The sequence below is a fragment of the Bombus flavifrons genome, chromosome 12 (assembly GCF_040668555.2).
Source record: "Bombus flavifrons isolate JBK064 chromosome 12, iyBomFlav1_principal, whole genome shotgun sequence".
In the NCBI taxonomy this organism is placed as follows: Eukaryota; Metazoa; Arthropoda; class Insecta; order Hymenoptera; family Apidae; genus Bombus; species Bombus flavifrons.
Window position 1 is genome coordinate 9,205,985 of NC_138453.1, and position 24,609 is coordinate 9,230,593.

Consider the following 24,609-nt stretch of genomic DNA (forward strand, 5'->3'; position numbering starts at 1 on the left):
TTTAGCTTTTTTTAGCTATGGATGAAGATGACACGGCAAAGAATATCTTTCATAATGTATCGGTTTTTTAGCAGCGATATAAATAATTCAAGAGATAACGAGTTTTGCCGTGTACCGAAATTTTCAAATAGACTTGCCTGTTTATATGAATTATATGCCAGTGTAAACATTGGATTTTCTAAATTATAAAACTATTCTATATGAAAAGATTGGAAGTTTTGCGAGTGATAAGAGGTAGAAGACAAAATCTGATTACAAATACGCAAAGTCGAACAATGTTATCGGTACAATTTCGTGTTATTCTATTCTTCAGATAAATTTTTGTGACTCGTAAGATTCTACTTATATTTAGTTGAATTATGCGAGAAGGTTACGAGAATCGTATAAATTTTAAAGAATATTTATAAGCAGAAACATTTGTAGAAAATACCTCTTTACGGGAGACTAAGGTTTTCTGGTTGGAAAAATTCGCAGGTTAATTTTACCGAAAGCAATCTTGTTTAAACGTTGTAAAAACGTACTATTTTCATGGGCTCGGTGATTCAACATACAAAAGCCTCAAGTTTGTTTAGTAGATAGCACGAGTACAATGTTACGAGTACTAAACGCCGAAAATGTTTCCTTAAATGACGTGACCGTAAAACCCAGTTAATCCAGGGCCTCGGGACAATTCTGCATCTCGAAACAATTGGCGTAAACGACGCGTACGACGGGTATTGAAACTAGTTTCCACCGACGGTCCTGCTCTCGCGAATAATCGTGCTCCGTAGTCGAATTCATTTTCCAATTAAGAGGCTGCGATTTGCATTTGACTCCGGTCATCGATCGATCGTTGCCACTAAATTGAGGTCGTCGACGGGGATCGTCGTCGAAAAACGTGGTTAAGCGTGACTAACGATAGCCCCGACGTCGCCGTGCAATGCGTCGAACAATGTGTACTTATCGCAGCTACCGAACATCCCCAATGTTCTCTTGAAACTGTGCCTCCATTTTTATGATTGTTCACCGTCGTTCTTCCATTCTTCGTCCGCGTGAAATTCTATCAGTCGCCTTTAAAAGCCAGCGAGCTTCGCATTAATACATCACGGTTCTCCTCGTCATTAAAAATTGTTCTGCACGTCGCATCGAACGTACTTGTTCCGATACTACGAAATCCACCGACTCTCTCTGCAGACGCGAGTCGCCAATTTGCCAATGATTTTAATTACACGTATCAATTGCACAAGGAGCAGCTTCTTCTTCTGTTTTTGAACGTTGAGACTACCGAGACTGCCTTTGATATGTCGTGCATAGTTGATTGGTATGAAAGTAATGCAGCGAAATAAATAAATATATTTAATACTATGTCTTTGTCTCGATACAACAACATGTTAATATCGTTGAAAATACACGTACATTTTACTAAATTACAAAAGTCGAACAGTTGATACCGATTATCTTAATTGGTTTTGGTAATTCTATTGTGGCGTGCAAAGGTAACGCGTGTTTTCACGCAATTTCACACGTTTCTCGTGGGCAAATTTCTGATTTTGTCCTGTACACGAAACAAATAATCATAAATAATTTGACGCGCGTCGGATGCAAAGAGTTTCGCGCGTCTCGTGCAAGGGCAAGTGGTTCGGTCGAAGAGGGTGGAAGTCGATCGGTGAAATTTCTCTCGATGCGTCTACGCGTCTGGTGTCGTAGCTGTGCCTCTGCGTTTTAACCCCCATTAGTGACCCAAAGCGTCGGTACGACTGAGGGCCAGCACTCCGTTACACGAACAACTTAATGTTATGTAAAAATAGCTGGGGTTTCCGTACGATCGCAGACACGCCGGTTCTCCGTGTATATTAATGCGGGTCGAAAGAAGAGCGAAAACGACGAGGAAAACGCACGCCAGACGAGATCCAGTCGAACCTCGAGCAGATGCTCACCGTTGGAATATCTAAATAAATCCGCGTGTCGGCCGCCCTTAAAATCCTTGAGTCGAATAAGTAATAACGTTCGCCAACCACGGGGTTAGATTCTCTCCCTTTTCCGTATTCCACCTTGCCCTTGCCTGCATAAGCGAGCGCGTCCGATTTCGGGAATTTAATTGGCCCGGGGGAATTCCGCTGCGTGGACTTACTTTACGAGGAAACTTTCGAGATATTTCGTGCCCCGGGAGACGAGAGAATGCATACTTTTCTTCTTCTTTTCTATCGCGAGTTTCGGAGACGGAGAGAGAGAGAAAGAGAGAGAGAATAGGTACGAGCAACCGCGATGAGATATACTCTTTTCCTCCTTGGCAAGATTTAATCAGTTTTGCCGTCGGACTCGCGCTAGATTATGAAATCGTTGAAACAGGTAACCAACTTTCGTTATTCGCTTTTTTTCCGAATCTTACGAAGTTTTGGAAGAGTTAGGAAAATGATCGAGGAACATTGCTTGCGATTGTCGGACACGCGGTTATCAAAATGTTTGAACTGTCTTACAATTGGATTTCAGTATCCCAATCTAGCCTCTGTATCGATGGGTAGAAACCTTTGAGGCTTTAAGAAAATCGAACGGAGAGATTGCTTCACGTTCTACTGAAATTTGAGAAATTTTTTCACGATAAAGAAATACGATTTGCTTTGCAAATGGACGGTGTTAACTCGATCGTGTTTCATACGGAAGTATTTATTAAACGTACGCAATTATTTTCCTTTGTACGCTTTGTCTTTAATATCTTCTTAAAAAAAAAAAACTTGTAAAGTAAATGTAAAGCGGTAAAAGTTAGGAAAGTAAAAAAGTTAGTAAAGCAGTAAAATATCTGGCCTTAATCAAAATTTGTAGAAGCAGGAAATTGTGAGATTATGTCACAAGGGACGAAAATTGACTCTATAAATGTATCTTAAGTTAAGACGAAGCGTATTCTCACTCGCTTTTCAGCGTTAAGTTGAACATGAAATTCTAAAGACTTCGTTACCTATGAAAAAAATACCTGAAATTCTACTAATTTAAATTTCTGTTGCATAAATGTAAACTGGAAGGAAGATCGCTTTAAGGTAAGGTATGATGTTGTTGATTCAGAACGGGTTTATTGCTTGATTAATCGTATCTGTTCTTAGAGAGCAATTAGGTGATAGTAATCGCCGGCTTTAAGCAGTTTTCGTACATAGATTAACACGGGCGTTGTACGCGTGTGCAAACATACGAGAGGCCGTCGGGTTCATCGCAACGACAGGACGATTTACGAGGTTTCACAGGCTCGCCTGTCGGCCAGATAGAGCGAATGTGTCAATTACGATAAAGCTCATCGGCGATCGATGTATCTGATGAAATTATTTAGACGCCCGCTGTCAAGCAACGACGCGAACCTATCCCGGTTCGCCGCGATATTACGCAGCTGAGCACTATTGTGTCGCAAATACAATTACTCCACCTATAAATGTCCACTATTGTCGTCTAGTTATTGCTTTATTTATATACGCGTTCTATAATTAAATGAAACTGCTGAGAGGGCGAAAAGAACAAAAATACAGCTAAGAATCTAGAGTGGCTGATAAAAATATTTCGACATTTACCGTAGTAAACGTTAGCAAAATTTGAGTATGGATATTACGTGCGCTAGATAAAACATTTTGTAATTTTACTAGCATCGTAATGAGACACAATCAAAAAAAAAAAAAAAAAAATGAATCATAATCGTATTGATAAAACTTGAAATCAATTTGAAAGTGTATACAAAAGTTGGAAAATATTTACTGTAAATACGTATTTAGGAAAAAATTAGTATACTTTAGCGGGCAACTGTATATATAAATATACGTATATCACTTTGCAATGTTATCATACGTATCAGTTGGGAAATATATAAATAGACGATGTGTAGCCATATATTTTCTTCCATAGTTTATCAATGTACACACGTTGAAGGATAATTATAGAACGTGATAGTTGTTATTAATAAAATTTATTCTAAATATGATATCGTACAAGTGTAAAATTAAATACCATGTCATGCACGTTATTATTGCATTTGCGATGAGTAATGTTTGATCTTCTATCTTCTTTGACTAATCGTTTCTCTTAGCGCTGTGTCATCTTCTTATCTTCGTTAAATAAAAAGAAAACTTTTTCGAGGAACTTCCTTACGGAACTTTATTATAGTATTGCGAAAGAACTTGGCAAATTTACCATATAATTGCATAATCTCTTGTAGTGCATCTTCCTTGTCGTTTGTTCTTCGAACTCCGAGTTCTTCTTTAACGTCCGTCTCTTTAACGTTTCACTTTATCTTGCAATTTATCGCGGCTAGTTCATTCTTAGTGAACTTGTCAACTTCTTCGGCTTCTCGCAACTTTCTCTTCCACCTTCACTTTTTACCTCTCGCTTTCTCCTCTCGCTCATTATCCGCATAAACATTTATCTTCTCTTCGAGCATCCTCAGCTTGTCCTCGTTTGATAAATTACAGCTGTTTGGATTATTCGTCGTGTAATCCTTAACACTGCAATTTTTCCTTTGCGTCTTATCCACATCGTTTATTTTCTTATCGATCTCGGTCAATTTTTCGTACAGCTCTTTGTCTTTCGATGATTTCCTCATATCTTCACCGAAAGCAACTTCTTCCAGTTGTTGTTCGTTCTTCATTTTCCAAGCTTGTCGCTTATTGAGCAGCAATATTTCATCTTCTAGTTGATCCTTGCCTGTTATCGGTTCTTCTTCTTCCATCAAGCCTGATACAAAGATGCGTGTAATAAATGCAACAAAATACATTGACAAATACAATTAAAGAATCGTCGTTTCAATCGGTTCTGTTGCACCAAACGAGCAAATCAGAGCAAAGAAATCCTACACGTTTTATTAGATATTTTACTCATACGTCGACTTTTAATCTTGTTCGTGCCTTAATCCTTTAATTTTTGAACTTTGTACGTGTAAATTTCACAAGAAGAGGGTTTTTAATGTTTTGAGAAAATCTTTTCTATAAAATCGATCCTCTGATAGTTCTCAATAGTATACTTATATATTTTATTAAAATGTAGATTGTATAATACCCGATAATCGAGATGATTTTACGGATTTATGAGTTTTATCAATCTTTGCAAGGTTACCTTTGTCTTCTTCGCTGGAATCCTTTCGTTCTCGAGACTGGACGTTAGCAAGAGATTTTGATGTATCTCCTTCAATTTTAATACTCCTTTTCTGATCTTCTGTGTTATCTTTTTTCAAATCGTTTGTCGCCTTTTCTTTCCAAGATCGAGCACTGTACTTATGTGAAAATAAAATCATAATGATACAAGTTATTTAACGTTTCGCTAATTATTGAACCGCGGATGTTTACGCAATTATGGTAAGTTTCATTCTTTCGACGTTGTACCTCGTTTCGTTCCTTTTTACTTTTAGCATGCAAAATAAATGGAAATTTAATTCAACAGAAACATATTAATTCCGGAAGTAAAAATATCTATAGCCAAATTACCAACAGATTTTCAGTTTAATCTATCGAATATAAATTAATCACGATATTGAACGCGATACTAATGACAAAAGGTTAAAAGCGCAAAACTGTCTCTCACGAATAAATCTCCATTTCATTTCTCTAATTACTCTCGCAAAACTATAGAATTGCACGATCATACACAATGTACCAATTACGTCTTATCGATGCGACACATACTTCTTATCATCCTTGTCTTTGAGCTTTTCCTCTTTCTTAACCACTCGTATACCGTCCGCATTCGATTCCACGTTCACCATATCCATAGAGTCGTAAATTAAAGGTTCCTCGTATCCTGAATCGAAAGAATCCCAAAAGGCTTTGCCCAGATATTCACGTTTTTGACGCAGAGCTGCAGCTTTATGCACAGTGTCCTTATGTCGCGACTGATCAATAGCACTTGCACCTTTGCGATGCCTACTGTGCTTCCTTTTCCGGTTTTTACGTTTTCTTGGCATTTTATTATGCTTTGTATGTTTATGCAGGCTCCTGGTTAGTCTTTTCCCTTTATGAGCACCGCCAATTCTGTCTAAAGCGTACAAAGGCTGTTTATAAATAGAAATAATCGACATTTAATCGACAATTAAGAAATAATCGTCGCTAAGTTACGGGATTTACTTTCTTGAAAAAGTTGTTCGTTCGTGAGCAAGTTTGTGTTGCTCAGTTTCAAGAGGTTCGGCGCGTTCATTAAAGGCGAAAAACTATCTGGTCTCGTCGAATAACTTGCATTACTCGCGTTACTCATTCCTACTTGATACTGAGGAATGCTTTTCCCACCTTTCCCTTCTGCTATTCCATTTGCAGATTTCCCGTTTTTTTCAGCTTCCTCTTTCACTTCAATATATTCCAGCATCAAATCTAGCTGCTTCGCCTGAAATAATGGACAAACTAGCCATATAGCGGTGAAAATTTCCAGTTGATAAAGACTTTCAATCATAAAAAAACATTTTTTCCCGTAAAATTGAAACGAGACATCGCGAGTATCAACGGCCACTTCTTCCATATTTCTCTGAGATCTAAATAATTTTTTAAATATAATAAACACGACTGCGTCGAAAAAGGTGCGGTAGGTTTAAGAATAGCGTAGAGTAGCGAGTCTCAGTCTTGAGACGATTCGATGCTTTGTTTCGGGCCTGTGCTCCCCAGAGTTAAGAATCTAACCAGATACTCCTGAATTGATTTAATTTTCGCCTTATCGTCTTCTGCCAGACCACTGTACTCCTTTATCAGACTTTTTATCAATCGAATCTTTGCGTACAATTCGCTAATCTCAGCTTCGAGTTGCTCGTTTGGGAAACTTTGAAAGAGGAACTTGTCCCGTGGAAAATGATCTTTATCTTGCTCGTGTATCAATGGTAACGCTGGTGGCTGAAACGAAGTTCGATCGAGAATGTTGGATGTAAACGAGCGTTTGACATGAAATATTTAACTTGTAAAGTCAGATCCGAATAGAATACGCGTTACTTGTTCTAATAAATTTGTTTGCGGATTCACTTCTAACATCCAGTCCAAGAACTCGAGCAAATCGGATGGCAGAGAAATGCAAGTCTTTCTCTGAACCTCGTCGAAGATCAGTCGATTAAGAAGCAGCATGATCTTATTCAACAACTCTTGCGTATGTTTGATCTGTCAGAGTAAAACGCATAAAGCGTTTGCAAGGTGTTAAAGGGAATTATTACAAGAATATTAGGAATCTACCTCGTCGTCATCGTTGGTCTGACGATACGATTTGTCAGCTGCCACGGTGTCTCTAGTTTTGTGTTTATGATAAAGACCTGGGCCTAACGATACCTTCAGGTCCTCGTTCTTTTGTATCTGACGATTTCATGGAATTATAATAAGTAGACTGCGCGTGTCTATCGTGATAGAAAATATTGAATACCTGGTCGAAAATTTGTTCCACGATCTTTGCAGCGAGTTCACCGTGAAGAGCCGAATCCATTTGAGATTCGTCTTCAACGTTATCGGCTACCAAAAGCGTGGAGAATTTTTTCCTCTGGATATCGTTGTCCAAATTCATCGTCTAAGATATTATCGACGAGCCTTTTTTTAAATTAAATTACACGCTATGTCTTGTTATATCGCTCGTATTTTTTAAAAAATCTCATTCGATTACTTACATCTTCTTCTTTAATTCTATCGTGATGTTCCTCTCCTTCGTTATAAGTTTTCTCTTCGTCCTGTGTAACCTTGCTTTTTTTAATGTTAGTATGACGGTTTCCATTCTTCGACGTACCTTTCTTATGTTTTTTACCACGTTTTCTTGTTGTCATCTTTTTGTTCTTGCGATGTCTTCGTTCTCTGCGATTCTTATTCGACTTAGCGGCATGATCTTCCTTTTTCTTTTTTTTTAACGCTTTCCCATAACTCTTCTTCTTAACGGCATGTTCTTTTCTTTTTGAATCTGCGTTTCTAACAATGCCGCCGTAATCGTCCTCGTCATCGTCCAGATAGTCATACTCCTCGACATCCTTCGAGTTAAATAGCTCCTGATTCTCATCATCCGTGTCATCGTACGAGTTTAATAGCTGAAAATTGTCGCTCGTCTTTTCTTTGTCGCTCGAATATAGATCATAGTCGTCCATTCTCTCGGAATCGCGATTACGTCGATCCTCGTCATCGTCATACGTATCATAAAGAGTGCCAACTTCCCTTTTCGTTCTTCTATCATCTTGAAATAATTGTTGAATATCTAAAGGCGGATGGCTAACGAGAGCAACCTTGGTGGAATCTTCAGTCTTTAACGTCGTTCCATTTTCAATCGGAGCCCTATCGATAAAACCATTAACCGGACTCTTTTCATATTTCGTTGTACTAGATTCAATATATGCAAGCGTGTTCGAATCGACGGTTTTCAAGCTTCTGCTGAGTCTGACCCTTATGTCTTTGTCGAAATCGTCGATCCATTCCAGGGGTTCGACAAAAGATTCATGCAGGTCCTTAGAGCTAACGATCGTCTGTTTCACGCGATCTATATTTTGGACGTGTTCCCATCCACGTGGAACCTGTGATTCCAGATATTTACGGTTCTCGTAAGGAGAACGCGAATCTGTGTCAATATATTGCTTCTGGCCCGTTAATGACCAGCTCACGGCATCTTTTCCTTTGGCCCCGCCGTTTCTCACTCCGCTCACCTGTGATTCAAGGTTTATAGAGCGAAAGAAAGTAAGTCGGGCCAATAATTTATTGGAAATGTTTAGATTTTACTCGTTTTTTACCTTTTGTGTTTGCCATTCACCGGTCGTTCCGATAGCGCTAGGTCCTCGTAATTTTTCCCCGGTGCTGTTACTTTGCTCCGACCCGCCTTTAAACATATCGTCTGTGCTTTTAAGAGCAAAATAATTACTTCGGGAAACGTTCGCGGCGGCGTGGTTTTCGTGCCGGCCAGATGATACGACTGGATACGTTTTTTCGCCAATTTCGGATTTCCCTGATCCAGTGTAAACGAGCAAAAGAGGCGATAAGTTGGGGCTGGAAACTGAACAGCAAAATCGAACATAATCGACGTGAGTCGCGCCGATTCCATGCGATGGAATTTGATTCAGAATTTGATTCAGCAACGTTTACCGAATGTTTTAGTTGCATCATCGTGAACTTGCGGAGGCTCGACTTGATCTTTAAACGGTTCGCCCGCTGCTCTATCGATGGAATCTACTTTGTCGTAAGATTCGTGATACGTCCTCTGATCTCCCTTTATTCGAGGTTTTACTTTTGTCTCGTCCTCGTTCCAGTCGTATATTTTTTTTAACTCTTCGTACAGTGGTTCCACGTTGTCAGGCGCTATTTCTTTTCTAGCGGACACGAGAGTAAAATATTTATAACGGAGAATACTGTACAGAACGAATGCTGTAACGAAGCGTTCAGACCACTAAAATCAAAGCTAAACGATACCGAGACGAAGAAATTTCTAGGGCTAATTAGGATAGCATACTTTTCATCCAGATATTGGATATCATCGCAGAAGTCGTCGATTGCCCCGGGATCCGGATTTGTATCCACTTTGAGAATATACTTTGCCGGATTTAGCATCATTTCGTTATTCGTGTCAGCGTCTAAAAACTTGTCTTCGTTTCCCTCCACTGGTTCGTTTAACCTATCCACATACTAAGATCACTACTTGAGCTTAAAAGTTTCTCGCGTAGTTATACACCAATATCATGATCACGCAGGTCAGTGTCATTTATTTGATACATTGTACTATTTTTCGTTCGAGAATTTACCGCTGACCTCTCGCGACTAATGCTGTTCACGTTGTCTTCACCTTGATCCCAGTCGTTGGTTGCTGGAGGATCCTTCCTGTTTCCCGAATTTAGCTTTCGTCGATGTCGTCGCCGCTGATTTCTTCGTTACGTTCCTTTCTATTCCAGCCGGATTAAGGAATTGCTGTACCGGTACTCTGTTCCCCGATTTTTCCTTCTGTTTTATCTCCTTCCGTATCGCCTCGTCTTGCTCGTTCTTAATTTCCGTCATAGGTGGTTTACATTTTTCGCTGCTCTCCCCGTCTACAACTACGACATGACGAAAAGAGGCATGAGCTCTCGCGTGATTCGTCTGCGACTATGGCTACAGCGAATGCGTGCTCTGTGACGAATAAAACATCTGAAATGTATGTAGGTAAACGCTACGTAAAAATCTGTTATTAGATACTCAGCTTGCATCTCATTGTATTTATAAAAATACAACAAATATATTATACAAAAAAGATATCTGTGAGATTTACATATATTTGATATTAAAATCGTATAAAGAGAGTGCAGTTTGCTATATAAAACTCCTGACAACATATTCAATTTAAAAATTGTCCTTCCGTGAACATGAAATTTCCATTTACTATATTCTTCTGTGTTTAATTGTTGCCACATATTCGTCAAAACACACATTCACCTTAACTCATAGCCTAACCTGGTGATATCGAATCGATGATTTGAGTGGATATTGGAAATCTGGCGAAACTTTACTACATAAGATTTTAGCAGTTTTGTCGTTAGTTTTTCGATGGGGAAGTGCACGCGTGATTACCAGGTCCCGCGTCGGATTCGATGACGCTCTTGTCTTGATAATTATTTTTACTTCGCTGTTGCTCGCTTGTCGGTGACAACGATTCGTGATCCTGCTGCTCGAGGTTGCTATCGTAATCGTAGTATTCGATTACACTTGGATTACGTCTTTTTCTCTGGCGAGGTTTTTTCTTTTTGTTGATTTTCTCTTTAATCAACAGATTCACTTTATCTTTCTTTTTGTCGCTGTATGCGGCTCGTTCTTTCCTTCGTGTTGCTGCATCGTTTTTCTCTGGAAATAATCCATAAACGTTTAATTCCTGTTTTTCATCCTCTAGTATCAATTTCCTTTTCGTTTAAACAGCGTTTACGTTAGATACTTCTCGGTCAACCGAGTCGATCCACGTTCAATGATTTGGCTCGTTACAGGAGGTTGTATAAGTATTACGGAAAAATAGTAATTAAATTAACGTACGTGTTATTTTGTCGTATAAATAAATTTTAAAGAAATTTATGGTTCATCAATTTTTTTCAAACTTTATTTGAAACTTGACAATTATAGAAACTAAGCGAAAAAATAAATATACGTGAGGACAAAAGTACGGAACAAAAGCTCGACAACAGTTTTACCTGCAGCAGCCTGATGTTGATTTTCCTCTTCCTCTTTGTCACTGTAATTCACATCGGCATCTTCGACATCGTCGTTAGAGTACTCCATATACTGCAATATTCTTCTCTGACCATATTTATCATTCATTATCCTATCATCCATTCCATTGGTCATTATGAATATTTCTCTATATTTCTTATTTCTTCCTTCTTTATTCCCTCCGTTCGGCTCTGCCTCCTTATTAGATCCCTGAACGGAGTCTCCCTTCTCTTTATTATCGTTAAACCGCCCCTCTGCGTTCGTAAATTTATCCTTTCCGCCTAGGTCATTACATTTCTCAGCTGCACCGTGATCGACGTTCATAGCCATCTGATTACGAGCTGCCTCTCCGAACCAGTTTCGAGTTCCTTCTTCATTGACGCCGCTTTGTTCCGATCCTTTGTCGAGGTCTGCAGAGTTCTCAAGTCGTTTCTCATCCACGTTCCTTTCTTTCATCGTGTTCGTAGACGCGGGCGTGTCTTCGTATGGCACTTCCTTAAGTTTATTCTTCCGAAAATCAAGCACCACGCTACCAACCGGAACTTCGTCGTTTCTCGGCTCTGCATCTCGTTTATTCGCACCTTCGACAGGCTTATCGACCTGTGACTTGTGTAACTTCATGTTGTAAAGCATCGAAACTGATTTTCCACCTGTCTGCTCGTTCTCCACGATCGTCTTCTTCTTCACATCAACTATATTCAACACAAACGGCGATTGACCACCGTTCGGTAATTTTCTATCGCCATCCGCGTTACTAAACTCGATCAGATTCTTGTTTTCTGACTTGACCAGGATATTAATATTTCCTGAATCTTTGGCAGACCTCTTCACCTGCGGAGACAATTCTTCGCGCTCGTCGTCGGTTTCTTCCACTTCTTTTCTTCGTTCGTTGTTTTCGCGCAAATGCCTCTGAGGTTCAAAGACTTTGATCACCTGTTCTGCCTTGCTCGAGCCGACATTTTCTTGATTCGAGGTTTCGGTAGACGAAGCAGCCTGCAGTTCATTCGACGTGGATTCGAAGGTTTGCAAAGAATTTCCCTCGGGACTTTCACCCTTTTCTTTGTTCTTCATCAACTTGTTTTCCATCGCGTTCTGATTTTCCCGCGATAGATCCGATTGTTCGCAATTTCCGCCTGTTTCCGTGTTTTTACTCTCATCCGTGGCCGCCTTTGAGACGTCGGAAGCCGCGGTATCTGCCGGATTATTCGTTAATTCGCTCTCACGTTCGAAAGCGTTCCTTGCTTGCAAATCATTCGACAAAGATTCTATTTTACCGGAAGCATCGGCGACGCCGCAGCCAGATGTCTTTGATATTTTTATGGAATTTTTCTCATCAGCTGCCGACTTGTTTCCATCCTGAGCTTCGTTTAAATGACGTTTCTCATCTGACGGCGTTCCTTTGCTACGTCTTTTACGGTCATGAAGCTCTTTTAGCGTGTCCTCTTCAAGGTACGGGTCCCCAAACCCCGCTCTATGAAAGAGTTTCGGGTTACCATCGTCGTTATTAACTCCAGTCCTCTTCGTTCTCCACACTTTCAGATGAGCATTCTTCTCATCAAGATCCTCGGTGCTTGGCTCACGCTTTTTTAAATTCAACCTTTCTGCTCCTAGACTTTCCCACCAGCCGAAGTTTCCTGAAAAGATGCAACATTTCAAGCTAACTTTCTTTCTACCTGCTTCTCAAGCACGTGTTTATTAAATTAAAACGCTTTTTTATACTTTCGTCGTCGTTTTCACTTTTTTGGTAGTTGTTTCTTCCACCAGCAGTTTGCTTCTTTTGTTCCTGCTTGTTGCTCTGCTTTTCCTTAGCACTCCAAGTATCCAAATTTTTGGAATTCTCGCGCCGTTTTTTGTCAGTTTCATTCAGACTTTTTTTTAGTTCCAATATCGTTTCTCTGAGAGATTCCAGCGACGTCGCCTCGTTCTCCTTCGTTTCGGCTCGTTGATTTCTCACGATCAACGCGCTACCCGCTTCCGTGTTTGCTTCTTTGTCACCGTCCAAAGAATCTATTTAATTATTTATCGTTTCAGGTGTTTAAAGTCAAAATCGATAGGAGATCATCCTGAAAATTGTCCTAGCTTCTGCTGTCTCTCATTTTAAGCAGTTGGCTATTTTTCGTCACGAAGAAATGACAATGTTTTGTACTATGACGAGCCCTGTCAGTAATAAAATTAAAAAATAAAACCAGTATACTCGTCATCGCTTACTTTTTGCGACATATTTTAGGTACACACTTTTCAAAGAGATCGCAATTTAGTTACAACTTAAAGTTACACATTTTCGTTTAAAACAGTGACTGGTTGACTCTTAGCCGATGAGCAAATTTTAAATAAAAACATTAAAACTCTACATTCAAATTCACATTCGCGTTCTCTCAGCTTGAACGTCTTAAACCTGTGGAACCTTTCAGGATAACCAAATACATGGAAAGTAGATCGTACTAAGTCTGTTTCTTTGACTGGCGTCGTAATCGTGGATCCATCGATCCTCAAGTTTATCCTTTTCGTTTCCAGAGTTTTTGTACGAGTTCAGCCAGTCGCTCAGAGAACAAAGATCCTTCGTCTTGGGCCAATTTTTCCGAATCTGATTGTCTATCGTTTCTTTGTCATAGGCAGGAGAAAGATGAACCTCTTTTCTTTTCTTTCTACAAGAATCGTGCAGATGCTTCTAATACAGGACCGTCCATATTTACGAGGAAACCCCGGTGATTGATACACCGATTTTCATGAAACTTCGCGCAAATGTTCATCTTTTACTTTAAGGGAGAAATCAACCCTTTTATCCGATCTATTTAAGCCGGTTCTTCTATGTAAACGCTTATAAATCGACAAAAGATATCAGAAGTAGTCGAAATAAAAATTGCTCTGTGTCTCGAGGCCTATGAGTCTGCGAGAAAATTTCGTCGAAGAAATCAGCTTCTTACGAAAATTACGTAAGAAAGTGATATTTTCAAAAAATTGTTCATTCGGATTCGTAACTCTCAAGACATGGCATGATTTTTATCATTCACCGGGTTCTCCTTGTTAGAATATGTTAATAACAGAAATACGATACCCCTTTTCGTACACATCGACGTCATCGAGATCGACGTTCCTCTTGAACGTCATGTCATTATCAAAACGCAATCTCTGGGAAAGTTCTAGGGGATTTTCATCTCTGTACGTATTTCTATTCAACAGCCGTGTAGTTTCGTAGTTCTCGCTAGAGCCTCTTTTCTCGCGTAATTTATTAACATTTCGACTGTTCCTTCACAGATGTTTAATTCATTATTCGTGAGGTATTAAATATCGGTTAGTGATTTTCATTAGTCACAACTCACTTCTTCCAATCCTTCTCGCGATTAACATCACGCAGTGCTTGATCTATCCACTTTAAATCGGTTTGAGCCTTCAGAACATCTTGTAGGAACTTATTTAATGCTGCACTCTTCTCGTCTATGGATTTAGCCGACTCTTCGTCTCGCTGACCCTCGCTAGATTTCGCCTGCGAGATCGATTATAGTATAGGAAAAATCTGCATAAGAGTAGACTAGGATCGATTCTTATTTTTTTATTCCATTAACATAGCACAGTGTCGAAGCGTCGACAGAAATTTGTTACAAGATACTGTTCTTATTTTCTGCTATTTACCAGTGTTTTTCAAAACATGTGATACAAAAGTGAGGAAAAACCGTATACGGTAAAACCTACACATGCTGAGCTCCACTATAAGCAAACTACTCGTTCTGCGATAGCAAACGAAAGAAAGAGAGAAAGAAGAATTGTCGATAAAAAGGGAAAAAGCAAATAAACTTGAAAAAGAATGATAGTGCATGAACGTAGGCGTGAGCTTGTTGAATTGGCCCCGTGTTCCTAGCAGTATTTCTATCATACCATTATCCCGACTATACCACCGTTAAGAGCTAGTGCGTTAAGCTTTATTTAACGTCGACGAAAGCGACGTTCTACGTTCTACCCGCTGTGGTCTCTCGTGGTGGCGTGTCTTGTCGCTGACAATTCTCCTCCTATAATAATACCGGGTGCGCTTTCCGTTACGCATCGTACGACTCTCGTCCTTTTGCCAGCGCGTGCGAGACGCAGCCAAGACAATGGGATTCTACGTGGAGAAACGTGCGCGGGGCCGCGGATACGGGCACGGTGTTATTAAAAATTCACTCCCTCTAGCGGCTGAAGTGGCCTCTGGCAATCTGCATCTCATTCCCGGCGGGCCCTTGTGCCAGCCAGCCATCAGGTGGCTGCCAGCACGCGGAAAAAGGGGTGGAAAGCTCGGCCGTGGAAACGCTAGGGGTTTGCCGTCACCCTGTGCTGTCCTACCAGAGCCGGAGTTGGCCCTTTTCGTACAACGCTACGACCGTCGCCTCGACGCCGAACAAAAAAGTCTTACACCCAATTACGCGCGGCATTTAACTAAATAAACACTCGCCATCTTCCTCTTTCAGTTCCCTCCGCGACCGAGCTCGACGTCTGCGGCTGCTATGCTCAACCTCTGTCCGTTTTTTTCCACTCTTCGTTTCTCACCATGTTTTTCTCTTTTTCTCGTTACTCCTATGTTCCTACGGACCTTAATGAAGTCCCGTTTTAATATACTTTGCCCCACGCCTTCGTTTTTCTTTTTTCTTCTTTCCTTCCTTTTGTCAGAAACGACTGTTTGCCCGTGGAACGTCACAGAAATTTCGTTGTTGTTCTCGTTCGCTGAAATCCTCTCCGGTATCTTTAATCATTCTCGTCGCGGTCTCCAAATGAAACAGGATACTTCCCTATGATCACTTGTTGAACGTTATGGAGATCCCTCCCTTCCATTTGCAACCTACCGGGATTACGCGTTTCTGTTATCGGTTTCGTCCCGTGCACCGTGAAACCGAGCTTTAACGTTCGGCCGCGATTGCTTGAAACTTGTTGAAACTCCTGGACCTTGGATTTCGATATAGATAGATATTTCACTACCATTGCTTTCTTAGTTGCACGCGAGTCTCTCGGAAATTAGACTGGTTAATGTCGTTTTCTATCGATTTCTCAATCTCATTGCTCGAGCAGGTGTGTAGGGCTATTGATATTCAATTTAAAAAAAAAACAGGTGATTCGTCCTTGTATATGATTAAATGTTAATTGAATTTTGTTCCATTCGAACTAAATGGATCGTACGTAATTCGATAAAATAATGTAAAAGAAAAAATGTTGTGCATTTATTATTTCCACTTAAAACGAAAGAAACTTTTGTTTTGTTTTGTTTGTCTGTATAGTATACAAGATAATTATTCTGGGCAAATTTTACGATTGAATTGTAAAATGTTAACGTACAGTCGACTCAGACAACTTGTTCTTAATTTACCTTTCATTTCGAGCTACAAAATCCAGCTTCGATTTTACCGTAACATTTAGGTCGCGGCGTTGTATTTTAACGAAAGTCTAGGCCAGCGTGTCTTCTCTCCTGAGAGACGTACTAACGATATCTAGATCGTTTGCCGAGCGACGTTCCTCTCGCAAGCTCTCCATCAATCGCGTTCCGTGGAGGGCGGCAGAGGAGCCAAAAGTACGGCGAGCATAATCAATCACGAGACGTTTTCGGCCTGGATACGCGGGCTGGAGGGCTGTAGACAGTTCGCATAGTTCCGAAACGGAAACGGTAATATCGCTGGCCCGGGGCGACCACCCCTTTGTCATTTTGTCATCCGGCGTAAGGACGAATCGGCCATGGAGGGAACAGGAGAGACAGAGCAGAGACGCGAGAAGACAAAGCAAGACGGCCAGTGTGTTTTCCACGAAAAGAAATTAATGCTTGAGATATTAAAACGCGTCCGAAAGGAAACGCCTGTCGTCCAGAGTTTGCCACGTCGACCGCGTTCTGCTATCAGCAGACACTCGTCCTTTCGGTTATCCATCGCTGGACACGGATCTTTCCTTTCGCTCTTTAAGAATCTATCCCTGTTGTCTTCTCCAGCAGGTCGAGATCGCACCACGAATTTACTTACTTAGTCGCTCCACCGGAGAATCAGCCGACTCGCTTACCTTCGAATCCTTGTTCTCGTCGTCGACAATGGAAACTTTCGATTGCTCCGTGTTCTTCGAGAATCCTGGGTTCACGTTCGATCTCCTCACGTACGTGTTCCCGTGTTCGTTCTTTTGAGCTTCGACTGATACGTGGATCGGCAGGATGACGGCCAAGATGACGTAAATTAAGAGCGACAGTCGACGACGATTATCCAGCGGGCAAACCGTGAACACCATCGTCCTCATTGTTCTACCTGTAGAATTTCGTTCGCGTTAAAGTCACACGCGTCTCATTGCAATGTTAATTTCTCAACATGTTTCATGTAAAACGTACAAAACGTTCGAACGCTTTCACAAGCCACTCTAACAAAGTATGAGATATCCAAAGTATAATAATCGTAATTAACCGCGATAATTAATCGAGAGTTAACAGTTTTGCCTCGCTTCCAGTTTGCATTCTATCGTAGTTTGTTCTCGTTTCGCGGATATAATTCAATTTCGTTAGAATCGGTCGGCCGACGCTTAACGAATTCGTGCACGCGTACGACAGACTGGAAGTGCATAACGGCCTATTAAGAGCCGATCCGAGAAAGTCGTTAATTCCACGGTGCACATAACTTTGCTGTCACAATTTGCATTTCTGCCGTTCTTTCTTTAGGCACACGGGGGAAATTAAAAACGTCGGATCGTAAAGCCTCGAAAAGAAGTAAAATATCACCGGTCCCGCGCTGGCTGAATCGTAATCAACCGACTTTTCGCTTAAGAGAGAAACGCCAGTTCGTTGCGTTCGACTTTTCGGCTGGCGGTTGAAAAGCTCGTGGCGAAGCTTTGGAAAGCAGGACAGAGGTTCGATAAGGGAAACGTAGAGGAAGGTTTCGGGCCGTATCGTTTGGCCAGAACGCTTGCTTTCAATCCTGGAATTAATATCCAACAGGGTCGCAGTTAATTTTACAAGGATAATTTCCAGAGAGTCTGACGGAAAGTCGTTGCCATTCGAGTTGGGTGGTTACTAAATTAACGTTGTATGGAGGCTGGCCGTGGTACGTGCGAGGAAAGGCCGGCCACGCCGCAAAATGTGAGACAAGACAAAGGAAAATAGGGCAAGTAATTAGAAACGAACGAAGCTATTTCACAGCGAAGAGGGCTGTACAGTTATTCGGACCAGAAGATTTTCAATGGGAATAATTCTGGCCATGATTCCTTCCCATTTTGCATCACTGAATTTCACCACCGGACTGGATATCGCCAATCTGTCGCTTTCAATATTCGAATCGCGAAATCTCTCTTTTTAATATTTCCGCTATGACATTAGCCATTCGTTACGTTTCATCTTCCGCGGACTAAATTGACAACTTTTATCAATTACGTTTTACGAAATTAAAAAGGAAAATTCCTTTGACCTTACGGCTATATTTTCATAAATCGTACAGATTCCAACAGATGATAGAGCTACATATGGTAAATGCAGGTAGTATATTTCTTACTTTTTTCGTTGTTACATTAACGATATCTCGCGATATACTAGTCTGACCATTGTACGTAAAGTTGAAGATTCCTACATCTCAAACTCGATTGAAACCCCTGAAATCGTTCGTTGACGATGGTCGTGTTTCACGAAATTCTCGTCTCATCTGTCGACGATAATTCTACGTAGAAAAGGGTTAAAAAAATCTCCGTAAGACGAGTGTAAACCGTAACGATCGATTTAAACGTTTCGATGACGCGGTTCGTAGTCTCTTGGGGCTAATTACAGGAAGAGATTCGGTGGCTTCGTCCCCCTGTTATCAGCGCGAAAACAGGGAGCACGGTGAATTTCCTGCCGATGAAAACGCAAAGAACGAAGAGTTAAGCGATCGTTTCTTTCTTGGCCGATCGTTCGAACGAGAATAAAGAGGGAGTCGGAACCGTAAAAGATTTTTGTTCGGTTCGAGGAAAGCTACTCTCTTTACTGTCTCCCTTTCTCTCAATCTTCTCCCGTTCCACGTCCACACGTTCCTTCCACCCTTTTTTGCTCAGACAAAAGTTTTGCATGCCGCGAGCAAGTAAGCAAGCGGGCAAGTCGCAGGATCGAGAAAGGGCCGGATATTTTTGTCGTTTCAACGAAAAAAATCGCAAATAAAAGAGCGAAGGCACCAAAAAGAAAAAGAAAAAAAGAACGGAAAAGAAAGAAGCTGCAAAGGGAGGTGTACCAGGGGGCTGTTCAGCGGATAGAGAAGGGATGCTATCCGACATAATGTACCGCGTAAGAGCCATTAGGTTATTAAAAACAGTGCTGGCTAAACACGAGTAACAAACCGGCTGGTGGCCACCGAGGGATGCGACAAAGGCGAAAAATTAGCCTTGATAACTTGCCGTTTCGATGCAAAGCAAAGAAGAAGCCACGGTTTGGTAGGCTCTCTGATTCGCAGGCGGGTAGAAAAGATCAGCAGAATCAGAGAACAAGGAGTAATCTCGACTACCTTGGCCGTACGTTCATGGCGAGAATTGATTCTCCCGTAAAATGCTTTCGCTTTCATTTCGCCAGGTTTGTTAGTCATTCGCAATCTCTCTCTCTCTCACTCTCTCTCTCTCTCTCTCTCTCATGCTCTTTCTCTCTCTGTCTCTATTTGCCAAGATCTCGTTTACGAGAGCAGTCGCGCTAGGTTTAAGGAGTTGTTTCGAGTTACGACTATTAATTTCGGCTCACGAATGTTACGCGTCTTAATTAGAAAACGAAATTTTGTAATTCTATTGGTAGAGCGAGAATGTCGGATCGTAGTCGCGGAGATAGAGATAGTCGAAGATTTAGCCGATAACAATACGATTACCTGGTGCTGCTTTTATCGCTAGGATCTTCGAACGAGCAACCTCGTTCCGAAATACGTAGAAACGCGTACGTCATCGGTGATAATGTTGGCGGGATCGATTTACGTCACGATGTGCCAGACAAATCATGTACGTTGACGTTTCGCATAACAAATTCCAGTTGCACGCCGACTGTTTCGCCTCGAGCAATCGATACTTCGTTTCTATCGTACTTCGATTCTTGCGCTCGCTGCTCCTCGATTTATCAATGCGCGAAAGCGTGTCAACGTTAACGCCATAGCTCATAAATAGATGGCGGATATTTATGCGATACTTTTGTGAAGATAATTTAAAAAAGGAATGGAACCTTGATAGAGAATTGTTTTCCCTACAAAATTGTATAGCGCGTACCATACTTTGCGTATCTTTTAGGAGTATTCGCCGTTGAAACTAGCAAGTATTGCTTTTGGACATTGGATTATTATTATTAATGAATGATTTTTGGTAATATCGAAGATAAATCTTTGCAAGAACGTTGCCGGCTTGCAATTTATTCCAGTGGCGAGAAATACGTTGAAGCGTACTGCGCGCTCACGATCCAACGAATAATGACTGGTTGAAATTCAGTTTATTTCAGCATATGGACGTAAACGAAACTTCTTACGAGTTAGAATGGGAAGAACGAGGAGCAAGCGAGATGGTAGCGAACGAAGTTAGTCGAGAATTTCGTTACGAGGCTCGCAGCCCTCGCGAGCAAATATTCAAACCCAAGGCGCCTACTATAAACGCATAAAATAGCGTATAAGTCTCTATATTAGTTTCCCCGTACGCCATAGATGAACGAGTATATAACGAAATGTACACATTTTAAGCAATTTCCTGGAGGTCGTATTTAACGCTTGGACTTAACCAAATCGTTCCAAACACGTTCCGCCGATTTTCTTTCCTACGACTATTCTCATCTAACGAGTCATACGAAAGTATTTGAACAATTACAGAAACTTTTCGTAAGCGTATTTATCGAGATGACCACGACGCTTGTATCTCGTTACGGTGCTAATGAAATCTCAACGTATCTCTTATATTAGGTTGTCCGAAAAGTTTCTTTCGTTTTACGAGGAAATAATAAACGCACAACGATTTTTCTTTTATATTATTTTCATATCATTTTGTTCTGTTGTTGAGATAAACACCGCGACATTTCACGTTTGCATAAAGGTGCACTGTTGTAAAAAAACACGTTTGCGAAAGAAAGACACTTTTCGGACAACCTAACATCAGACATACGATATATCCACGAGAATTTTCTATAGTTACATACACATTAAAGAATTACTGTAAATTCCATGATACGTAGGAACGTATAAAAGCGATTCGAAAGATTGCGTTATTATCGCACGATTGTTTGTGGAAAGGCTGGTGATCGGGACATTTAGCGTTTCATCAACCCGTTCGAACTCATTTCTGCGCTTCGTTTCCGAACAAACGGGCATCGTACCGGTATTTTTGAGGAAGAAAAGTCAGAATGATGATGCCGAGCGGAATGATCACGCGATCTCTCTCTCTCTCTCTCTCCGGTCCCGTCTTTTCCGCTCTGATTGATTGCGTATACACGCGTGGCGGCTCGCTTTTGCTCAGGTTAACGCAAATGCAAAGGGAACAAACAAACGGGGAATACAAATCTAGAGTGAAATGAACAATGCCTGGGAGAGTTACTGCCTCCTAATTGAAACCAACCCCCGGTACACCCTTCGTTTCCTCTTTCCCCATTCCCTTTCTCTCTTTCGCCCGGATACACGCTGTCCCATTTCCTCGTGTTCTATGCCGTTCTAATCCTCCTTTTCTCTCTCGTACACATTCCTGTTTCTCCTGCCCTCTTCCCACCTCTCTCTCTCTCTCTCTTTTACCGTGCACCGCCTAATCGTCTCGTACAGATGCGTGCCGCGCTTTCTCTCTATCCGCGCATAAAGCGTATAGTTTACGACAAAAGTTCGGGCTCGAGTTTAACAAAACGACCGTTGGCCCGTTGGAAAACGCGAGCCGGTGTTTACATGCGTGGAATGAACAAGTATCGATCTACCGTTCTATAGATGCACGAAGGTGCACTGCGCACCAAACAAAGAAATCAAAGTAACGCATTATTTCCTGGTATTTCCGGCATAAATGCGTCGTCTACCGTGAGTTCGAACAAAAAACGAATCCACCCACGTTCGTAAACTGCATCCTGTGCCTTTCGATCGTCATCGCGTCGCTCACGTCGAACATTATCGATAACGTTCGCCTCGTTATCTGCCTTGACAAAGAGTATCATCCTCGGCTCCGTCCCCTTTTCATCACTTCGATCGTCCTCGAAACCATTTTGTCAATAATACGTTACCCAGTAAACTGCAGACTTATCCGCCGTGATTCCATTTCTCGGAGCCATTTATACGCGAACTCGGTCACGACCCGCTCTACAGTTACTCGATGCCCGGTGCTTCCGGTTCGATTAACGAAGAAAATAGCACTCGAACGGACGAATTCGTTGTTTCCGCGGGACCGTTGCCAAAATAACTTCTACGCCGGCATAATCGACGCATCTTACCGGCTTGTTCGCCGTGCTCTTCCACGATGGCGACTAAAACCGGAGGGAAACGGCGCGGGGGAAGAGTGGAAGAAATTCGCCGGGAAAAAAAAACGATGCTCTTTATAGACAAAGTTTCGTCCTGCATTCGTACAGGGTCCGCGTAATATTATAAATAATTCCGCGACGGAGAGCTTGGCTAACTCAGCCGGTAGAGGGGACAGCGTAATAGAAGAAAAAGAAGGGAAAGAAAAAGAAGAAGATGAAGAAGGAGGAGGAAGAGTAAAAATGGGGGGTGTTCACAAGGTTTTATCCAAGCGTAGTTTACAGTGGATATTACAGCGAGGTGCTCGTGCGGCCGAGCAGTAAACAATTCCAGGCATTTTAATGCAGCCCCCAGTGGGCCGTAAGGAGGACTCGAAACTAACGTACCTTATGCAGCCCTTCGCGGAGCTCTTCTTTCGAAACGAAGGAAAGCGCGAATGAAAGAAGAGGCGAAGGAAGAGAGGCCTTATCCCTTAAGGCGTTCGTACGACCATCGAAAAGGCATACTATAAGGCGACTTCGATCTCGAACAGCCGGGTAAGCCTACTCTCGTTTCTTTATCCCCGGTCTCTTCGTCCGCAGCTCGTTCCTTTCTATGCTGCTTCTCGTGTGTTTCGCTCTCGCGCCGCCAACGTCAAATCGAAATCCTCCACAGATTTGCGGCCACCACATGGTCACACGCGTAGTACCGGCATTTTATTGTGTAATTTCTGATAACCTTCGATAGGGAATTATATACGCTCCTTGTTCGTAAGTGTTAGGATATTTATTATTAAGCTTGGAATATCATCAGGATATTACGACAGAGATCTTTGTAAATTATTTGATTAATTATATTAAATTTGTTAGACTAATCTTTCATACGCGAACTTTCTGTAGAACCAAAATGTCTTACGAATCGAGATATCTGTTAGAAATATTGTCAATCGAGGATATGGTGTAAAGAAATGTAAAAAGTGTAGTAACTGGTAAAAATCAATTTACATAGGTTTTGCGTAAACGGATAGACACGAAAATGTAGGAGAACAATTTTTCACGCTTCGAAGCTCGATCGATTTGAAACATAGTCTTTTGCGTAATGTTCTTTGAAAGGTGGCTTTTAACCAAATGGATAATAACATGTATCAATGTCAGGGTTGTTAATTCCTGAGGTATTTAATGGATTAGTTATTTCTCTCGAAACGAAAAGAATTTACACTCGTCGTTCTTGGTCCACTGTCGAAACTTTGTCCATTTCGTCGTAAATATATAAACCAACAGACGCGAGAACTTCTTTGTAACGCGAAAGAAAACCGTAATTTAATCACTGGATTTAATCAGGTCCACAACCTTTATAAATCGTTTCGTCTACTCCGCCCTGTGAGAATCGTCCAGCTTCTTGGTCAGTATTTTGCCGCGTTTCAGCTAACAAAAAATTGTATTATTTAGTACGACTGATGCTCGTCGCTAATACATTTTCGTTCAGTGAAAATGTTAGCCTGGTACAAGTTGAAGTCGGACGATCCTGCAAAACATATCCCTCAAACTGGCTGCTTTTAAGGAGTGTTCACAAAGATCGTAGGTTTAAGTATAGCGGCATCTAAACGAAATACGATAAGCACTTAGCCTGGCCGTATCTATCAAATATAACCCTTATACCGGTGGTTAGAGGGTGTGGTGCACCCCTGGGAGAAGCAGGAAAGGACAACCTTCTGGAATTTATACTACAGCCCTCTCCCTCGTCCTCCTACCGCTTTATCATTTATTCATATAGCGTTGCGCGAGCAAAAGTTGCCCTAAGTGCCTATAAACGTTTAGTCGGCGTATGTTTCTGTATTTCCAAAAACGTACCATTCGTGATTCGATATCATTCGATTTCCTTACGAGAGGTTGTCGAAGAAGGACTCCATCTTCTTTCAGAAGTTTCGAAGATCCTCGAACGGATCAAAGTTGATTTTCTTACGCGATACTAACGCCATATGCTAATATGCTAATTGCTAGCGTACGATATAATACGTAATATACATATTCATCGAGGGATTATTATCCGAACGACGAGTTACCTCTTAACCTAACTTCATTGATTAATAGCAAGTTGATAAATACCGTTGCATAAGAGTAATAAATTCGGCAACGAAACAAGTGAAATTTTACAAG

General features: G+C 41.3%; 5 protein-coding genes across 9 annotated transcripts in view; 1 reads left to right on the forward strand and 4 right to left on the reverse strand.

Annotated features, from left to right (window-relative positions):
* LOC138185624 (uncharacterized) overlaps positions 1-24,609 on the forward strand; it is a 132,984-nt gene that overhangs the window by 4,817 nt on the left and 103,558 nt on the right. The window lies entirely within an intron of this gene.
* LOC138185538 (uncharacterized) lies at positions 4,322-5,239 on the reverse strand. The gene is made up of 2 exons (XM_069124551.1): positions 5,062-5,239; positions 4,322-4,683 (listed from the first exon to the last, which is right to left on the reverse strand). Exons 1-2 carry the CDS (start codon positions 5,237-5,239, stop codon positions 4,322-4,324), a joined length of 540 nt encoding a protein of 179 aa, XP_068980652.1.
* LOC138185713 (uncharacterized) lies at positions 5,970-7,064 on the reverse strand (the record flags this gene model as incomplete). The annotated part of the gene is given in 3 exon segments (XM_081833765.1): positions 5,970-6,204; positions 6,250-6,318; positions 6,609-7,064. Coding segments are annotated over 3 exon segments (699 nt in total), but the record flags the coding sequence as incomplete, so codon positions are not given.
* LOC138185714 (uncharacterized) lies at positions 7,058-10,309 on the reverse strand. The gene is made up of 7 exons (XM_069124873.1): positions 10,279-10,309; positions 9,709-9,955; positions 9,379-9,540; positions 9,015-9,238; positions 8,666-8,925; positions 7,568-8,581; positions 7,058-7,470 (listed from the first exon to the last, which is right to left on the reverse strand). Exons 1-7 carry the CDS (start codon positions 10,307-10,309, stop codon positions 7,210-7,212), a joined length of 2,199 nt encoding a protein of 732 aa, XP_068980974.1. The 3' UTR covers positions 7,058-7,209.
* On the reverse strand, positions 8,545-17,327 carry LOC138185715 (uncharacterized). The gene is made up of 7 exons (XM_069124874.1): positions 17,100-17,327; positions 14,414-14,577; positions 14,149-14,340; positions 13,536-13,738; positions 12,831-13,100; positions 11,075-12,766; positions 8,545-10,736 (listed from the first exon to the last, which is right to left on the reverse strand). The coding sequence occupies exons 1-7, from the start codon at positions 17,325-17,327 to the stop codon at positions 10,432-10,434; spliced, it is 3,054 nt and encodes a 1,017-aa protein (XP_068980975.1). The 3' UTR covers positions 8,545-10,431.

Coding starts and splice junctions, on each gene's coding strand:
- LOC138185538 (XM_069124551.1), bottom strand. CDS start 5,239: ATGATTTTATTTTCACATAAGTACAGTGCTCGATCTTGGAAAGAAAAG. Junction 4,684..5,061: donor TTCCAGCGAAGAAGACAAAG/GTAACCTTGCAA, acceptor TCTTTGTATCAG/GCTTGATGGAAGAAGAAGAA.
- LOC138185714 (XM_069124873.1), bottom strand. CDS start 10,309: ATGTGGCAACAATTAAACACAGAAGAATATA. Junction 9,239..9,378: donor ATCCAATATCTGGATGAAAA/GTATGCTATCCT, acceptor CGTGTCCGCTAG/AAAAGAAATAGCGCCTGACA. Junction 8,926..9,014: donor TGATGCAACTAAAACATTCG/GTAAACGTTGCT, acceptor TTTGCTGTTCAG/TTTCCAGCCCCAACTTATCG.
- LOC138185715 (XM_069124874.1), bottom strand. CDS start 17,327: ATGAGGACGATGGTGTTCACGGTTTGCCCGCTGGATAATCGTCGTCGA. Junction 14,341..14,413: donor CGCGAGAAGGATTGGAAGAA/GTGAGTTGTGAC, acceptor ACATCTGTGAAG/GAACAGTCGAAATGTTAATA. Junction 12,767..12,830: donor AAGAAACAACTACCAAAAAA/GTGAAAACGACG, acceptor CTTGAGAAGCAG/GTAGAAAGAAAGTTAGCTTG.